The 20,283-nt window shown below is 36.4% G+C and overlaps 2 protein-coding genes across 2 annotated transcripts; one reads left to right on the top strand and one right to left on the bottom strand.

Moving 5' to 3' along the window:
* Window positions 1–11,924: 11,924 nt before the first annotated feature.
* Window positions 11,925–13,308, bottom strand: LOC110229662. Its single transcript, XM_021030283.1, has 3 exons — window positions 13,255–13,308; window positions 12,961–13,006; window positions 11,925–12,597 (listed from the first exon to the last, which is right to left on the bottom strand). The coding sequence occupies exon 3, from the start codon at window positions 12,593–12,595 to the stop codon at window positions 12,011–12,013; it is 585 nt and encodes a 194-aa protein (XP_020885942.1). The 5' UTR covers window positions 12,596–12,597; window positions 12,961–13,006; window positions 13,255–13,308; the 3' UTR covers window positions 11,925–12,010.
* A 3,631-nt stretch (window positions 13,309–16,939) lies between these two features.
* LOC110229724 (agamous-like MADS-box protein AGL80) lies at window positions 16,940–17,996 on the top strand. The gene has a single exon (XM_021030479.1). It carries the CDS (start codon window positions 16,958–16,960, stop codon window positions 17,807–17,809), a length of 852 nt encoding a protein of 283 aa, XP_020886138.1. The 5' UTR covers window positions 16,940–16,957; the 3' UTR covers window positions 17,810–17,996.
* The last annotated feature ends 2,287 nt before the right edge of the window (window positions 17,997–20,283 follow it).

Below are 20,283 nucleotides of genomic sequence, written 5' to 3'. Positions count from 1 at the left end.
CATTTATCACAGATAGAGGTATCTACTGTTACAAGGTAATGCATTTTGGTTTGAAATATGCAGGAGCAACTTACCAACGGTTGGTGAACAAAATGTTTCACAATCACCTCGGGAAGACTATGGAAGTCTACATAGATGATATGTTGGTTAAATCGTTGAAGAAAGAAGATCATGTTAAACATTTGGAGGAATGTTTCGATATTCTCAATAAATATCAAATGGAGCTGAACCCGGCGAAGTGCACATTTGGAGTCCCATCCGGAGAATTTCTTGGCTATATCGTGACAGAAAGAGGGATTGAAGCCAATCCAAATCAAATTAACGCCTTTCTAAACATGCCATCTCCAAGAAACTTCAAAGAAGTACAACGATTGACTGGGCGGATTGCGGCTTTGAATCGTTTTATCTCGAGGTCAACAGATAAGTCGTTGCCTTTCTACCAAATTCTAAAAGGGAACAAAGGATTCCTTTGGGATGAGAAATGTGAAGAAGCTTTTGGGCAGCTTAAGGCATACTTAACCACTCCGCCTATACTGTCCAAACCGGAAGTGGACGAAAAACTTTATTTGTACGTATCAGTTTCAAACCACGCGGTTAGTGGAGTCTTGGTTCGGGAAGACCGTGGAGAGCAGAAGCCAATTTACTACGTGAGCAAGTCAATGACGGATCCGGAAACCAGGTACACAATGATGGAAAAGCTTGCACTCGCGGTGGTAACTTCGGCTCGGAAGCTGCGTCCATATTTTCAGTCCCATCCGGTTGAAGTATTAACTAACCAACCACTCCGAACAATACTTCATAGTCCAAGTCAGTCCGGACGTTTGGCGAAATGGGCGGTGGAATTAAGCGAGTACGACATAGAGTTCAAAAACCGAATCAGTATGAAGGCTCAGGTCTTAGCAGACTTCCTGACCGAACTACCAATACCTGGAACGATAGAGCAACCGGAGAACCAAATTTGGAAATTACACGTAGACGGGTCTTCAACAAAACAAGGATCTGGAGTGGGAATCAAGTTGGAATCTCCAACATCAGAAATTCTAGAACAATCATTCCGATTGTTATTCAATGCTTCCAACAACGAGGCAGAATACGAAGCCCTTATTGCCGGACTTCGACTAGCACAAGGACTTGGAGCTAAGGAAATATTGGCTTATTGCGATTCGCAATTAGTAGTTAACCAATTTAATGGAGACTATGAAGCCAGAGATTCAAGAATGGAAGCGTACCTCGAAGTGGTGAAGGATTTATCTAAAAATTTTTCGAAATTCGAATTAATCCGCATACCTCGGGGAGAGAATACAACTGCGGATGCACTTGCCGCATTGGCGTCAACATCAGATCCCGAGTTAAAGAGAGTTATTCCAGTGGAATGCATTTCGGAGCGAAGCATTCAAGACAGCAAAGAGACCCTCGCCATTACAAGATCTCGAGCAGCGGCACGCGACCGCGGCGAACCAGATATCGAACCGCCTTCAAACAAACGAAGGAAGTCAAAGGGATCAAATACATCTAACAAGGAACCCGTTGTCTTAGCTGAAGAAGTGATTCCAGAAACGATGTTAGAAACCGAGCCATTAATCGAGGAGAATATTCTTGAACCAAACGAACATCCCGAACCAGAGCCACGGATATTTCACAAAGTTGACCAAATTCCGGCTAAAGACTGGGGGGCTGACTGGAGGGAGCCAATAAAGCACTACATCATGACAGGTGAGCTCCCAAAGAATAAATGGCAGGCCAGGAAAATGAAAGTCGTTAGCGCGAAATTTTGTCTGTCAAAGGATGCGTTGTATAGACGAGGTGTCAGTGACCCTTACCTATTATGCATTTTTGGGCCCGAAGTCGAAATTGTCATGAGCGAGGTGCACGAAGGATTATGTGGGAGTCATTCATCAGGAAGAGCTATGGCTTTTAAAGTTAAAAGAATGGGGTATTTTTGGCCCACTATGATCACAGATTGTGTTAAGTTCGCCCAAAGATGCAAGCGCTGTCAGCTCCATGCACCATTGATCCATCAACCGTCGGAGTTATTCTCCTCCATTTCCGCCCCATACCCGTTTATGAGGTGGTCAATGGACATCATTGGACCATTGCACAAATCAACTCGAGGTGTACAGTACCTTTTAGTCCTTACGGACTACTTTTCGAAATGGATTGAAGCTGAGGCGTATGTTGGTATCAAGGATTCGGCGGTGAAGACCTTTATTTGGAAAAACATTATATGTCGACATGGAGTTCCGTACGAAATAGTCACTGATAATGGACCACAATTCATTTCACACGAGTTTGATGCCTTTTGTGCGGACTGGGGAATCAAAGTTAGTTATTCTACTCCACGATATCCGCAAGGAAACGGACAAGCTGAAGCCGCGAACAAGACAATATTAAGCAATCTCAAGAAACGCTTAAGTCATCTAAAGGGAGGATGGTATGAAGAACTCCAACCCGTCCTGTGGGCCTATCGTACAAACCCTAGGCGACCTACAGGAGAAACTCCATTCTCTTTGGTTTATGGCATGGAGGCGGTAGTACCAGCTGAACTCAATGTGCCCGGACTTCGTCGAACAGAAGCACCGTTAAATGAGGAAGAAAATTCAGCAATGCTTAACGATTCACTAGATACCATAAATGAAAGGCGTGATCAAGCTCTAATTCGGATCCAGAATTACCAACAGGCAGCAGCCCGGTATTACAATTCAAAGGTTAAAAGTAGGCCGTTCTTCGTGGGAGATTACGTATTAAGGCGCGTCTTTGACAACAAAAAAGAAGAAGGTGCCGGAAAACTCGGTATTAATTGGGAAGGACCTTACATTATTACCGAGGTGGTTCGAAACGGTGTTTACAGGTTGAAAGATTTAGAAGACAATCCAGTCAAGCGACCTTGGAATGTGATCAACCTAAAGAAATTTTATGTTTAAAGCTACATGCATTGTTTATGTACATGAACTACGGTGTGGCTTGATCCCGAGATGGGTACGTAGGCAGCTCAAAAACGAGTTCAGCTATTAATAAAAATTTGTTTCATTTCTTTATTAAAGGAAAAAGTTTCGACTATGCGAACAAGTGAAGCAAATAGAAGGTTCGGCTAAACGAACATACAAGAAATTGGAAATAGAGCGTTTATTCAAAAGACGGAATGTCCCTCATCGTACACTTCGGACTATGAAAATCTTGTTGACGAGCAGAACACTTCAACTCCTTGACCAGCAAGATCGAGGATTGGCATCATGCAGTCCGGAATTCGAGCAAAATCTGAAATTCCAAGCTCAATCCACTCTCCGGGGTGAGACTCAAGGATGTGAAGATCTCTTGACACTGTAGTAAGCCTGCGTTGCATCCGGTTAATCCTCTTCCGAAGTCTCCTCTTTTCCGACATAAGCTTCTGGTGTTGAAGCTCGAGTGCCTCTATGAACGCCGTCGCTGTTCCTTGGTCTCTGATTGGGAGATCCCTGATCAAAGCACATGGGGCTCGGATCTGAGATCTCAAGAAGCCGCGAAGTGGAGGAGGCTGCCTGCTTGGCTCATTTGGAACATCTTCGTTTATCATTCCGATTCTGGAGAAGTCGGGCATAGATTCTGAACAGCGAAGATTGAACTCCATACCTGCTAAAATAAAAAGAGTGGTGAGGAGTAAAGGGAAATTGAAACTATAATTTATAGGAACCCCATATCCTTAGCAAGCTGCGGATTCTATCCAAAGAATGGAGTGATTCGCGGAGAGATTTATGCCCTCGAGCAGATCCTGCATTAAAAGACGCATCTCCGAGATATTCGAAAAGAAAGGAAAGTTGCGAATATTTCCATAAATAAAAAGGGGCCGAAGCCCATTACGAGTTTTAAAAAAAAAAAAGTGAAGAAGTTAAAAAACATTTATGGGAGAGGCTCAGGAACAGGCTCCTTCATCGCCGGTTTAGTCTTCGAAGTGGACGCCTTGTTCTTGGCATCTACTTCGGAACGATCCCGAACGCGTTTCCGACAGTTGCTGGCCTCCTCCTCCAAATCGTCTTCCTCTTCACTGTCAGATGGAACAGCGCAGACAGGGGTGTTCACGGGACCCGGGACTCCTTTAGCGCGGAGATACATCCGAAGCATCTTCGGGATCTCAGCGACGGAGTCAAAGTTCCGCCACTCCCATTGAAAGGGATCACTCTCCAAGGCCCGTATCTTCCTCTCCACCCGAGCAATACGAGTCTCGAGTGTTTGCCTTTTAAGGCCCAGCCGTTGCCTCTCTTCACACAAGCAACGGTGCTTGTCGACAACCTAGCGTAAAGATGAATGAATAAGATAAAACAAAAAGGTTTTAAGTCAAAAACTTTAAATATTTACCTTGTCGACAAAGTCGCAAGCCTCTTTCTTCTCCTTTGAAGGAAAGTGAAATACGGCGTGAGGGAAGAGAACGCCGGCCGGTTCAAAGCCGTCGCCGGACAAGAAGAGTGGGCTGCCGGGATCGATGGGGGCTACTGTTTCGTTTTCCATTCTCGAAATATTTCTCAAGTAAGATTCTAAAAACATGTTTAAATAAAGCTTGGAGGTAGGTAAGCCTTTATTTATAATGATTTAGGGTTTGTCTTGGAACCATAGAGCCATTAATGGTAGCGTGTCCGAATGGATTAAACCATTTTTGGAAAATCGAGAAAAGGCAGTTATTGCATTAAAAGACGAGCCGTTTTCCTTACTTATAAGAAGGGAAAGCGCAACCATCGCATTAATTACAAAAGTTTCTAAGGCCCAAGCCCAGTAAGTTTATCGAGTTGACTAAACCCGAAGTGGGGAACTCGCTTTAAGCCGAGCTCAGTTCTCGCATCCTAAAGAGAAAGGTCTGATCAACCTAAAAATCTCAAAAGCATAACCACAAGGCCACAAAAGGTTAAAAGCGGACTTTGCAAACCCGCATATAAATTTAACCAAACCCCCTTGGGTCACAACCTAGAAAGGTTTAAAAGCCTCCTCAGGCAAATGTCTTGTTCAAAAGAAAATAATAAAGCCTCCTTAGGCAAAGACAAGTTCGAAATTAAGTCTTAAAATTAAAGGGACAATTCCCAATTTAAAGTGGACACAGCCACTACGGAGCAGCAGCCACCTCGGAATCCGGCTCAACAGTCGAAGCTTCATTCGCCTCCTTGGCAGCCGCTTGGTCAGATGAAACTCCTGATCCAACCTCCGGAGTGACCTCCGGTACCATAGGAACTACGGGCGGGACAACGTTTTCCGTCTCACTTGAGCCTAGGAATAATAATTCCAGTCAATCAAAGGTACAAGGTAAGAAAAGGTAATAAATATCAGGAGCCGAGCATTACCTGCCCAGTCTAGACCTGATTCACTTATAGGAGGCGATTCAGTGAAGAACTCCTCGAAGTCCTGAGGGTTGAAGGTCGAAGTAGGAAGAGCTGCCAAGCGACTCCGCTTTTCAGAAAGATTAGCCGACAGTTCGGTTCTCTCTTGCTCCTCGGAGAAATCTGTGTCATGGATTTGATCCAGCAGGATCAGGTTGCTCTCGTGCTCCTTGATGTCTGATTCCAAATCAGACCTAGCCTTCTCAGTCTGCATGAATCGGATGGCCCCTTGGATCAACTCCATCCCGCGTCCCTTAACCTCTTTTCTGGCTTTTGATGCCGACCTCGCCAACTCGGAGTCACGCAATTTGGCAATCGCCTTGTACTTCGCGTTAAGCTCGATGAGTTGGTTGTTCAGGGAATCAGCGTTTGATTCGGACTCTTGAAGCCTACCCTGGACACCAGAAAACTCTTCCTGGAGCTTGAAGTTCTGGTCGTACTGACCCTGCAGCTCCCCCTTTATCTGCGCAAGCTCGGATGTTAAACTGTAGACCTTGTCCTCCAGATCGTGCTTGGAGCCGGCAGAAGAACTGAGTTCAGCCTCAAGGGCAGAGAGTTTCTTTTTCCACATGTCAATCTCCTTCTCCCGTCCAATGACCAACCCTTCGTAATGTTCGATCATGTCGTTAAATTCGCTATGAGCCTGGCATTATACATGAACCCGGGATGGCGAGTCAGTTTGCAGAATGGCGTAGCAAAAAAAAAAAAAAAAAAAAACGGAACTAACCCGAGATGAGTGATGCGCGTGAAGCAAATAGCGTTCACGAATCGCAGGGCGCCATTTGTCGAAGTCTGGCAAGATCGAACCCGATCGGGTCTTGAAGCATCGGAAGACGCTGCCCTCTTTCTCCATAGCTGCGAAGAAAGAAGAGTTGTAAAAATCGAAATCTTAATGGAAATAAAAAAAAAAACGTTGAAGACTGTATGAATCACCGAACCTGAAAGCGATTTGACTTGAGGGACAAGAGCAGGTTTTAACCTCGAGGAAGCATCTCGAGACTCAGAATCTCCCTTTTTCGGAGACGCACTCCGGGCAGTCTTTCCACTATCAGGCTGGGAAGAGGAAGACATATCAACCGGTCGTGGAGGACCCATTGGTTCAGGAGGAGGGGATGATCGAGGTGAGCGGTCAGTCCGGGCCCTTGACTTTTCCCTCCGCGGGGAAGAATCACTGCGAGAGGACTTGTCTCTCTTCCGGCGAACCAAGTTCTTAATTGGTTCGTTACTAAAATCATCTCGGGGAGGACGAGGTGAGTCACGGCGAGGAGATTGATCCCTCCGAGGAGAACGTGAGTCGCGACGATCGCGACGAGGAGTTAATCTGAAGGAAGCGACAGATCGAGCTCCCTCGGTGCTGCCATCATCAACCAGCAAGGTCCTACTGTAATCCTTCTTGTCTATAGAAGTCGCGAGAAACTTTTTCTTCTCCTCGCAAGCCTCAGCCGTCGGCTTGGAAAGCAACTTACGCTTGGCCGCAAGGGCCCGAGATGACATTCCCTGAGTTGAGGGAGGAGGCGGAATCTGGTGAAGATGACCAGGTGGACTCATCCTGAGTCTGTGGTTAGCTTCTAGGAATCGTTCAATAGTGAAAGAATTCCAAAGGGTTTCCCCTTCAAGAATTATTTTGAAGAATTCGATGAACTCTTCAGATGGGAGAGTGGAGGCGACGAAAGCTGCGAAATGAAACAACGGTGTTAGTCAATAAAGATAAAAAAACAACCGGGAAAGATACGGGCGACCTAATCACTACCGGGTTTCGCAGACCACTTCGAAGGGAGAAAATCTGCAAGATTTCCGATCGAAGCGGGAGTTTTCTTAATCAGAAACCAAGGATGATGCCAATTTTCATCCTTGTTCGGAAGATGTGAAATGATGTTCCTGTTGGCATTAGGATATGCTGAGAAATACCCCGTTTTCTTCGATGAACTTCTCACGCTTAGAAGCTCATTTAGTTCAGTAACTCCGACAACGTAACCGGCCTCCGCCGCGATTGTTATAATTCCAAGAATAGTACGGAGGAGATTGGGGGTTAATTGAGGAAGAGCGATTTCAAGAGCCGCTAGGTATAGAACTAGGGCTTCGGGAAGAGGAAAGGTCAGCCCGCAACCCTTGAAATAAATCTCGTACACACAGAAGTAACCATCGCGATGGTTCTCTGGGGATTCTGTGGGGGAGGCTATTTGTGCTTCCGCCATGATTTCCGGCGGAATCCGGCAAAGCTCTCTCAACCACTCGAGGGATTGAAGAGTACAAGTGGACCTATAGTGCGGACCGGCAATATCATCAGAGCGGGTGCACTCATCATTGCTAGAACGCCTCTCATCGAAAGACGGAGACTCGGGTCTATCAGAATCGGAAGTCATTGGGAAGAAGGAAAAAATTCAAGATCCGGCGAAGAGGGGTTTTTGTGAGGAAACAAAGAGAGAGGCTCCGATTAAAGTACAAAAGAAAAAGAAGAGAGTAATGGTGAAAAGAAGTTACCTCAAGCTAATGATGAAACCGCCTCGGAAGTTGTGTGGGTAGTGGGAAGGTTTTTTCCGTTTTAATAGTAATTAATCAATGTACGGTCATAATGATGACAGATGTCACTAGGTTAAAAAAGGCTAGTGCCGAAATTAAAGGAGTGATGAGATTTTCGGCGGGAAATCAGAAAGATTCTCGAGCGCAATCTTTGGCCACTTGAGCATTGGACCCATGAGCCGAAGGAACGGTCGAGGTGGTTGTCACCACCTCGGGAATTCGAAGTGGCTGCACTGAGACACGAGTTCGGTGTGAAAGATGCGGGCAAGTCGGTTCGGGGACGCTTGGGCCAGAAAGGCGAGGCCCATAAAGATCAGAGTCAACTCAAATTCAAACGTTGAGCATTAAAGTCAAAGAATCAAAACGGACACATTTAAGAGGGAATAATTGTACTTAATTATTCATTTTAATGTCAATTCTCTATGTATAAATAGAAAGGCCAATGGCCATGTAAAGGGATCTTCCTCTCAAGAAAGAAATATTATAGCAATTTTTGTAACAATTCACAAGTTTTTACACATTCATTTTTGTCCCTCAAGAATAATCTTTCCCACTTAATCAAATACTTGAGTGTGTGAACCCGACATCCACAAACGGTTTAACCCAATGCTGAATATGATAGTCTGGTTTACTAAATCAAACTATATGATAGTGCATACATATATCCGATGAATTTACTTTAGTCATGTGCATACATATATCCGATGCTTCAAGCATTAGTCAATTTCTCTTCAAATACTTTTTCTCTGTCATTTTTTCGTCATCTTCTATGATGCACTTGTACGCCTCCCAATATCTAATATTCTTTTATCTTCTATGAACACTTACATATAATAAAACTTTGAATGCATTCTTGACTCAAAATTATTTTCTCATTTTCATCTTCTTAGTCTATTTTCTCTTATTAATAATATGATTTTCATGCTTGAGCGTAATATAATTTTACGGAAGATATATATTTATGAAAATTGTCTCTACACTTATTTTGATTTTTACCTATATTTAAATATTTTAACCTTTTTTTATTTAGAAAGCAAACAATAATACAGATATAATTGTTACATTTTACTATAATAAAATACTAAGATACAATCAATCTTATTATTTTTTTTGTCAATGTCAATTTCTACTTTTGTTTTTCTAAATATAATTTCCAATTTTAAAAATGAATTATTTCTTATATCTTAAAAAACTTATACATTATAAATTTATTATAACATCTAACCATTTATTTTTAATCTAAAAAATAATATTATTTTAAATAGATTTCTTCCACTTCATTGTCATCTCTTTAAGTTAATGTTTCTAGAAAATACGAATATCTTCTTATTATTAAAAAAAACTCTTATAGCCTTCCATTTCAATTATTTTTTTCATCCTAAATTATATTTGAGGTTTCCTTATTAGTCTTGATAACGATAGTTTTTAAACCTTTTTGTTTCTGATAAGTTATTTTTTTTGTAATTGTATAATAAATTTCATTAAGAATCATTTTGCCCATCTTAAATAACATTGGTATTTCTATGAAATTTTCATTATTATTTTTATTTCTTAATTATATATTTAGGGATTATGTTCATTTAAGTTATATATTACCAAAAATTTAATTTTAAGTATTTTATATGTATATATGTTACCTTTAAGTTAACCTCACCCGACCTATTCACCCGACCAGAGGTAGGGCGAATTAAAAAACATCTGCTGATTAATGAGGACGATGACTAAAGTAATGGCGGGACAATCGCGCAAAAAAATAACAGTACAAGTATTCTTCTATAACTTTGTGTAACATTAGTTTGGGCCCTATAATTTTATATAGGTCAGGTCGATTGGATGGATCAGTAGATTTATTGACTCGCCCTACCTCTGGTTGGGTGAATAGGTCAGGTCAACTAGTATGAACGTATTTTCATAATCTTTAAGCGGGTTTCAATGCTTTTTGCTCCAAACTTCAGCCATCTCTATTGTAGCACCTGAAATGACTCAAAACGACTCGACAGACTCTAAAAACATCTAAAAGACGCTTAGACTCGACAAAAGACTCAAAAGTGGTAAAACGCAACACATCAACTCTCCCAACTTAAATCTTTTCTTATCCTCAAGGAAAAGAAAAAACCTAAATAATAGAAGAGGTTTGAAAACATGAGAACTCACATTTTCTTCGGGATCATGCTCTTATCATTCCTGCAAATTACTATCACAAGATTCATATCAAACCGTATTGAACTGTACTTCGTCATAACCGTAACAACAAGATTAAGCCCTGAGATTTAAAAGAAAATTCAGGTCTGAACATAACTACAAGAAACATGGCATGTTCTATTGTGCTTTATGTGGGTAGGGTATTTTTAGTATTTTAGTGTTATTGGTTTGTGATTTAAATAGAGTTTTAATGTCTTTAAATGTTATGTAGAATCTGCTGTTATTCAATTAAGATTTTTTAAAAGTTCGTTAAATTTTGGTGTTATTAATTAAAGATTTGTAAAAAGTAATCTCAAATCTTCAAAAATCTGGAGTTATTGGATTCAAACTTTTATAAAGTCAATAAAAGTTTTGTGTTATTCAATTAAAACAAAAGAATCGATGATTGTTAATGAATTAAATTATGGGAAATTTACTAGAGTGACCCATAATTTGTGTTTAATTACTAGAATGGCATACCAAAAATATGGGTTATATGAGTAATATTTATGACTAAAATGCTCCTGTTGTGCTTTGTAGAGAAAAAACATATTACAGGAATGCCATTAATATTTAATTCCAGCGTGGCAAAAAATACAATTTATTTACGATACTGCCACTCTCGTTTTTGTTAAATCTGTGGCTCATGTTGCGACAGATTTATTTAGTACGACAGACTATTTGATCCACCACAGACTTTCTTCGACAGACTTTTTTTGTACCACAGACTTTGTTTGATTTAGTAATGACAGATTTATATTTTTCCGCAGATTTTTTTTTCGCGACAGATTTGTTGTATGTTGTATCCACAGATTTTCCTAAAATTTTTAGATTTTGAATGGTTATAAAATAAATCTGCCACAGATTTGTTTTCCAACCGCAGACTTTTCTTTATTCTGACAACATATTTTAGGATTTTTTTAAAAAACTGTCGTTTTATAACAGATTTTTTAACACAAAAAATTGATATATAATGATGACAGAGTTGTTTTATGTACTCGCGGATTTTCTTTATTTGTTGACAAATCTGGCGTATTATAGCAGGTTTTTTTTTTAAAATATAATTACTAAACAGTCGCATAGTGATAACAGATTTGTTTTTAGTTATGACAGTTTTGTTTTTTGGACCCTAAGCATAACAGATTTTCTTATGTCATGTTATGGCAGATTTGTTTCTAACTAGAATAACTTTTTTAGTGTTGACAGACTTTTGGTTGGCAGATTTGTTTTTGAAATTTCAAAAAATCGCGTTACATGAGATTTAATATCTAGCCTCAAATTCGACAGAACTCCAAATCTTGCCGGTTTGCTTGTATGTTTAAACCGGTTTGATTGCGTTTAGTTACGACAGACTTTTATTATCTCTGACAGATTTATACAAATTATTGTCATAATTGACGTTTAATGCATTAAATTCCTAATATTTAGAGAAATAATATTCTTCTAGGGCTTTTGCTCCAGAAACGGTTTTTGTTTTTGTCTTCTTCTTTTACGCTTACCCACTATCTCACGATTTCATCCTTTATTTTTCTTCCTTTTCGGGATCAAATTTGCTTCAATTGTTTCTGTTCTCTTTTTGATCCCTCACGATTTCATCCCTCTCCTTCTATTTGAGTGTCGTTCCATATTTTTTTTGTTTTTCTTCCTTTTGATTGCAGTGAGATCGAAGTCCAATGAATTGGGCATGGATCAGGTGATTCTCGTATGTAAAAAATGGATCTTTGAGAAAACGAAGTGGCTTTTTGTCGTTGATAATAGTAAAGGTTGTCGCGTACTCGAAGGTAACAACAGTGAAACCAGTTATGATGATTTCATTTCAATGGTGTATGAGGACTACGGCTTGGATAACAGGGTAGTCGAAGTTGTTTTGAGTTACAAGATCTCAAATTCAAAGAAATTACTAGCATATATACCACCCGTAATTATTGGTAATAATAGACAGTTTCAGTCTTTTTTGGGCCAAACGAAGAATGCTACTGTTCGACTTTGTGTTGAAGTGAAAGAGAAAGTTCATGTTGAATCAAAAGAGGAAGGCATAAGGGGTTTCGGTAACTGCAATTTGCCTTGCTAATATCCATTACATAATTCCATGCCTTGCTAATATCCATTACATGCTCCAACTCAGAAAACAAAGGCCCATCGGACGTTCCAACACCCATTTCATTCCAGAACTCATGGTAAGCAGCTTCACATGTGTCTGACTCGTCAATAAAATCACAATTGAGCCCCGTTACGTCCGCGAATTCATAAAGAGAAAATCTGATTGGCCTTTGATCAATCAAACACCAAATCTCGTGAGAGTTGTCGACTCGCAGCTGATTTGTGAGGAAGTAATGAACGGTCTGGGCAGCCCATGTGTATTCAACATCAGTCAATTTTATAAACACTCCAAGTGTTGATTTCATCAAACCATCCCACACATCCGGACCTAATCCTTCTCTGATCTTCCCAATTTGAAAAAAATAGCAGCTGTGGTTCATGCTCCTATTTTGCAAAGGTGATTTTCCTTCTTCATACAGTCGCGGAGGGTACTTGAGGATTTGACTAGAAGACGCCATTCCTAATCACATAAACAAAATACAAACATGATTGTTAAAGCTTTTACTTAAAAATCTGTCACTGAAAAATCTGTTACTTAAGAAATCTGTCACAAAATTCCTAAAAATCTGTCACTTAAGAAATGCAAACATTCAATAAATCTGGGATAACAACAGTCAAAAGCAAAAACCAAAAACAAAACAGAGGCGGGAAGAAAAGTTTGTAAAATTTTTGAATCCGAAAAATGTAAGAGAAATAGCAATTTGCATAAAACCAAAACTTGAAAAATCTGTGAGAACTTCAACAAAATCTGTGGTCATGTAAATCGAAAAGGCGCGAACGAATTTTACAAAAAACATTCCGACGAAATTAGGTTAAATTTTACTGGAAACCGGAAGAACAATGTAGCTACTGAGATGACGGTGGTCGATCTGCAAAAAAAAACTCAGGGGTTAATCATAATTGAAAGCAAAATTGAAAGCAAAGTGAAAGCAAAATCGAAAGCAAAATTGAATGGGAAAATATCTGGGTAAAGGTAATCATACACTGTTGAAAGCAAAGTGAAAGCAAAATCATACACTGTTGTTAAACAATTTATGAATATCAAAAATCGATTTCGAAGACTCCACAACACATCGAGAAATTACAAAAGCTTTAGACCCATTGTTAAAGAGTTTACCTTGTTCTGAAGCCGACTTCCAAAACAACTCAGCGATTTGTAGCCGGAGATCACCTAAACGCCGGAATCAAAAAAGCATCGGAGAAGATAAATACTCAATAAACAAAATCGACGGTTTGGGTTTCATTGGGGTTTAAATGTTAGAAACTTACCTATAACAATGCTGATGAACCAAGGGAAGCACCGATTCAGTCTCTAGAGATCTCGTAAACGCCACCACCGGTAATTCAAACCACCACCGGAAAGTTAATGACCCATGTATCCTCGAAATCAACACGATTTCGGCATGCAGACTACGATATCAAACAGAGGCGGCTGAAGATTAGAGATGATTCTAGGGTTTTTAGTGGAACCGACGGAGAAGAGAGTCTCAAAACTTTTGTCGATTTGATTTCTTTTTCTCGACATTTTTTTCTTTGTTTACATATTTGTTTATTTTGTTATTTTTTTTTTCTTTTTTAAATGGCAAATGGCATGATTGTTATTAATATTAACTACAAAGGTTAATTAGTCTTTTTACTTAAAATGTGGGTTAGTCTAGTTCACTAAATGAAACTGAGTGTCAATTGAGTTATATTAGCTAAGTTTAGAGTCATTCTAGGTAAATCTCAGTTAAATTATTATGTTATTGGTTTATGACGTTTTACACTTTTCTTCACAAAATAAAGTCATGAAAATATCATCAAAATAGAAAGATTGTTTGGAAAAATTTATAAGCTTATAAAAAAACTAATGAACAAAATTATAGAAAACTCTCTAGTAATAGTTTAGAATCTTTCATTAATTTAGTTTATATGATTTTATTAAAGTCATCAAAAGTTTTTGTAAATTAGGAACCAATAACACCCCCAAGATTAAGAAATATTTGGATACCTTTTATAAGACGTCTAATGTGATATTTCAAGGGATTCCTTTAGTTGGATATAAATATTCTTAATACACTAGTATTTAAAAACAAATTAATAAATAAAGACTTCAAGAGTAAAAAAATGTACATATATGGTAAAATATTTAATTTTTTTTTTCTTTTAATTTTTATGGTCAACATTTAGTTCCCAAAATAATTGTCAAACACTATGAATAAATATGATTCAAAATAATAAAAATAATGTAGTCAATATAATTTGTAGCATAAAATGATGACAAAATAATGAATTAAAAGTATATTGACTATGATCGCAAATATGGACAGAAATGCAATAGTGATATACAAATAGTATAATTAATTCCATGTAATAACATAACCACCATAGAGATTTTAACGTGTTGGTGGTTTAATCTTCTTTTAGTATTGGTCTAATAATTTAATTGGTTTTAAAAGAATAATCAATGTAAAACCAAACCAAATCTAATATATTTAAGTAGAATTTTCATTTCCCTTTTAAGAACTTATGCAAATTCTATTACTCTTTTATGAAAATAAGTTTAGTTTATAACCATTTTATTTTGGTAAAACATCGGTTAAGGTATATTTAGTATTTGGAAAATAACTACTCAAACTATATCAAAGGAAATATTTAGTTTTTGAATTGATATTTCAACTTTGTTTGGATCAAAAAATCTTTGGTTTAACTTAAAAGCCACAATAAACAATATTCAACACTTTTTACTAAGTAGTAATTAATTTTACATCTTTTCTTTTGACTAGTATCGAAAAGTTTTGGTTTAACTGAAAAGCCACAATAAACATTCAACACTTTTTAGTAAGTAGTAATTAATTTTACATCTTTTCTTTTGACTAGTATCGGTATCCGAAATCTTATCTCTTTATTTGAACTCTCTATTTATATGGACTAGATTTACTCGCCCGCGCGTTGCGCGGGATACCAAATTTCAACGGGTTACAATACAAAATGTTAAAACTAATCATAATCGTTTGAATTTCAAAAACTCTATATATTTATACTTGTTTTACGAAACAATATACAACATAGAAATTATAAAATATATTTGGTAGGTACCACGTAATAATAAAAATTATATAAGATGAATCGGTCTCGGTAGTTATCAATGGACTTTATCAAAAAGAGAGTTATTTCCATAAACAAATCTTGTAAGTATATTTTTCTTGATGTTTTGACCTATCGTACCTCGTACTAAAAGTAAATTTGCTAAGTTTGAACATCAATCTATGAAAATATATAAACGTAATATTCATGCCACTTCAATAGGTTTGGAGAGCATAATTTATCTATTGAAGCAAGACCATAATACCTAAAGGAAAGTTTTGACCAAATCATAAATGTCTTTATCTTATCTATCCTACTATGCTTACATGGTTCGACGATTTAACCCGATGTTGAATATGATAGTCTGGTTTACTAAACCAAATTATCTATAGTGCATACATATATCCGATGAATTTCGTTTAGTCATATGCATACATATATCTGATGCTTCAGGATCTTCAAACATTTTTTCGTCATCTTCTATGATGCATTTGTTCGCTTTCCAACATCTACTCTTCTATTATCTTCTATGCTCACTTACATATAATAAAACTTTAAATTGATTCTTAACTCAAAACTATTTCCTCATTTTCATCTTCTTAGTTTATCTTTCGTTTATCAGTTATATGGTTTTCGTGCTTCAGTGTAATGTAATTTTACGAAAGATATATATTTGTTATAATTTTCTCAATAGTACTTATTTAGATTTTTACCTATATTTAAACATATTCAATTTTTATTTAGAAAGCAAACAATAATGTAGATATAATTGTATTATTTTTATTCTTATATTTTACTCTAATTTAATATTTAGATACAATGAATCTTTCTATTTTTTTCATCAATGTGAATCTATACTATTACTATCTCGAAATAATGTAGATATAATTGTATTGTTTTTATTCTTATATTTTACTCTAATTTAATATTAAGATACATTGAATCTTTCTATTTTTTTCGTCAATGTGAATCTATACTATTACTCTCTCGAAATATAATTTTAAATATAAATTATTTCTTTTATCTTTAAAAACTTATACAAACATACATTTACTATAACATTTAACCATTTATTTTTTTAATCTAAAAATATTATTATTTTAACCATTTACTATTTCATTATTATCTCTTTAAGTTAATGTTTTCATGAAATATGAATATCTTCTTATTATTAAAAAAAAAAAAACTCTTATAGCTTTCCATTTCAATTTTGTTCATCCTAAATTATATTTGAGGTTTCCTTATTATTCTTAAAATGATAGTTTTTAATGTTTTATTTTATTTTTAATAAGTTATTATTTGTTTGTAATTGTATAATAAATTTCATTAAGAATCCTTTTATCCATCTTAAATAACATTGATATCTTTATAAAATTTTCATAATTATTTTTTATTTCTTAATTAAATATTTAGGGGTTATGTTCATTTTAAGTTATATATTAACATAAAATTAATTTTAAATGTTTTATATGTATATATGTTACACTTATGTTATTCTTATTCAAGTAACCTTTATTTAAAATTATGCATTAATTGATGATTACTTCTTTGATAATGAGATGTATTAACCATAAAATTAAATATTTTGAAATAATTGTTGGTGGGACCTATAATATTAATGTGGTGATGATGTGGACACCCTAAGAGGAGAGAAACTCTCCCATTATATATATAGATTCCCACGTTATTCTTTTTTCATATACCCAACAACATTTCACTTTTAAAAGGAGTAAAACTAAAATCAAGGAGTAAACATGACAGGAAAAAAAGTAAATCTTGCATGGATAGAGAGTGACTACTCCAGATCAATGACATTGAAAAGAAGGAGGGCAGGGTTAGTGAAAAAGGTGAATGAACTAAGCATATTGTGCGATGTAAGGGCTTGCACGATCATTTTTAGTCCTAATGAGGCTGAACCAGTGGTGTGGCCATCTGCTGAGAAAACTCATGGCCTCCTAGACGAGTTTTTTTCCTTTCCAAAGTTCAAGCAGAACAAAAAACAGACGAGTGTCGAGTCATACCTAAATGACAAGACGAAGAAGATTCATGAGGAACTGATGAAGATCGATAAGCAGAAAAAGGAGTATGTTACTAATGAGTTGATGATTCAACTACAAAGCGGTCGTAGAATTGGTGATCTTACCTTGAGTGAGATCTACACCTTGATATCTTTCTTAAAGGATAATATCATATGTTGTAGGAAGAAGCTAGATTCCATGCAGTTTACTCCTCTTCGTGATCCACCTCTATTTCCATTTGAAGTACAAGTCGAGGCAATTAAGACCACCACAAATGATATTTTTCATAATTTGGTTGAGTCAGTCTCTCAACCTTTCCAGCATCATAACATGAACTACAATCCAATAATGACTACGAATCAACAAAGGCCACACCTTTTTGATTTCATGAGCCGTAATCTAGAAGTAAGCAAGGAAGGAAGCAACATTCACAACTCACATTTACAGGAGAAAAAACACTATAGCGACCACGATGGTTTCTGTCAAGAGCCAGCTCCTAATGGAACAACCGCTGGAGAAGATAATGCTGATGTGACATCGTTTGATATCAATAGGATTTTGGCGGTATTTAAGAATGATCATATCTAAACTCTTTGTTGGTTTATGTTCTAAGTTTGGTATGCATTTATTTTAAAACTATGTTTGTAAATCTCTTTATGGACCATTAAAACCTTTTATCTTTGTTATTTTGAAATATTGTTTGTCTATTTGTTTCTTTCTTTTGAAACTAAGGATCTCTAAATCTTTTTATTTTGTCAAATTGGTTTCTATGATGTCCAACTAGTTCCTAATTTCGAAAAACTTAAATATGATTTACTTTGATTTAGAAACTTTCATAAGAAAAACGATAAAAATAGATCAAAATATATCTAGAAATTAATCAACTTTTAACTATATATCCAATGTTTAAAGAGTAATACTTGGGTTCATCCCTATGGGTGAATCCTTTGATTTTAACCAGTCAGAATTTGCCACATAATAAAAAAAATTTGCCACATAATAACCAATCAGAGTAATCCTTTGATTCACCCCCTTTTATTTTAACCAATCAGAATTTGCCACATAATAAAAAAAAATTAAACTCAATTATTAAATCTAATCTCTAACTATTCTTTTATAAACTCAAACCGATATATAATCTCGTTTAGTTACAAAATCTAAACCCTAATTCTCCTTTGTAAACCCAAACCGCCATTTAAACTCATTTAATCGTAAAAAATCTAAACCCTAATCGTAATTTCTAAACCCAAACCGATATTTAACCTCGTTTAATCATAAAATCCAAACTCTAATCGTATTTTCTAAACCCAAACCGACATTTAACCTCGTTTAATTGTAAAATTTAAATCTGTTTATAAACTCAAACCGATACTTAACCTTGTTTAATCATAAAATCTAAACCCTAATCGTACTTTCTACACCGAAATCGACACTTAACCTCGTTTAATTGTAAATTCTAAGTCCGTTTATAAACCCAAACCGATATTTAGCCTCGTTTAATCATAAAATCTAAACCCTAATCGTACTTTCTAAACCCAAATCGACATTTAACCTCGTTTAATTATAAAATCTAAGTCTGTTTATAAACCTAAACAGATATTTAACCTCGTTTAATTATAAAATCTAAACCCTAACCCTTTCTAATAAACCCAAACCGATACATAATTTTGTTTTAGTGGCAAATTAGATTTTATAATTAAATGAATTTTTTTTTATTACTTGGTGGCAAATTCTAATTGGCTGAAATAAAAAGGGTGAATATAATATAACCCTAGGTGTGAACCCAAGTATTTTTCATGTTTAAAATATTTCTTTAATCGTACAGTAAAAAAATATCGAAGTTTTAGTCAATTAGTCGGAGATTAAAAGAAGAATATGCTGAGATTTTTTTTTTGTATTCTTTCATTTTTATAGATAAATTACAGAAATTAAATATATAATGCTAAAGATTCAATTTTAAATATCTATTTTCTTTCAAAAAATGTATAGTTAAATTAGAAAATAATAATTGAAAAAACAGATTAATCGGGAGCGTATACCAAAAAAATGATCTCGTGTTATTTGGGCGCTTAATCGCGCAATTTTTAGAACATGGAATAAATTGGAGTATTCCAACTATTTAGGAGTGTATCAGAGTATTCCACCTATCTAACTTATGAAAAAAACGTTACTGTAACGCTCCGACCGTCTCTACCAATGGGTCCCACGTCTTCTCTCGGCCCATGGGCCCACTCCTGTCCGACGGCCGGTCCGCTACGTCCGGGAGGCTTTAAAGACTTGTTTACCGACCCTACAAATCACCACATGGTTTGTCCTCATTCACACGGTTCTGACAATCACTTCCCGGAAGGTCACCAATCCTGAAATTGCTCCAGCTCAAGCACGCTTAACTGTGGAGTTCTCTCAGGACAGTTGACTGAAAAGATAAGTGCACTTTGGTGACATAGGTGGCCAAATCAATTCTTTTAAACTTCTCCGCATGCACCACCATATTCCTTAAACTGGGGTGTTACATTTACACCCCAATTGATAAAATATAGTATATAGCATAATTTATATGAAAGAAATGAACTAAAATTGAACAAACGAAGTAGTGAGATGTTTCTGAATGGGTTAGTTAGTGAGTTCTTAAGATTTGCATAGAGGACATAAAGCGAGCTAGTACTGCTTCAGATATGCAACCTCATACCACGAACTCAACGCAATGTAACGCAGTGTAGTGCTTATCTGTGCCTTACGACGCCAATTGGATCCCCAAGCTACAATCTACTTTTCCTCTTTGGTTCTTGCAGTGTTGCGTCTTGATTGCACATTCTTCTTTGTTAAATCACACGAACATTTGTATCTCGATCATCTGTCTTTATCAAGAACATATTCTCAACTTTGTCATGATGTGATTGTTGTTATCAGCTATAATTGGGACAAATCTTGCAACGTATTTTGCACCAGTAAATGCTGCTATATAGTAATCCCTTTGAAGCATCCTCGAATAACCAAGTATCATGACAAACCAATAATTTGATGCGATATGCTAACACATTCAAGACGTCTACTTACGAGGA

This window comes from Arabidopsis lyrata (genome assembly GCF_000004255.2).
Source record: "Arabidopsis lyrata subsp. lyrata unplaced genomic scaffold ARALYscaffold_3, whole genome shotgun sequence".
Classification (NCBI taxonomy): domain Eukaryota; kingdom Viridiplantae; phylum Streptophyta; class Magnoliopsida; order Brassicales; family Brassicaceae; genus Arabidopsis; species Arabidopsis lyrata.
The sequence above is the reverse complement of the archived record's forward strand: the minus strand, read 5'-3'. Positions and strand labels throughout refer to the sequence as shown.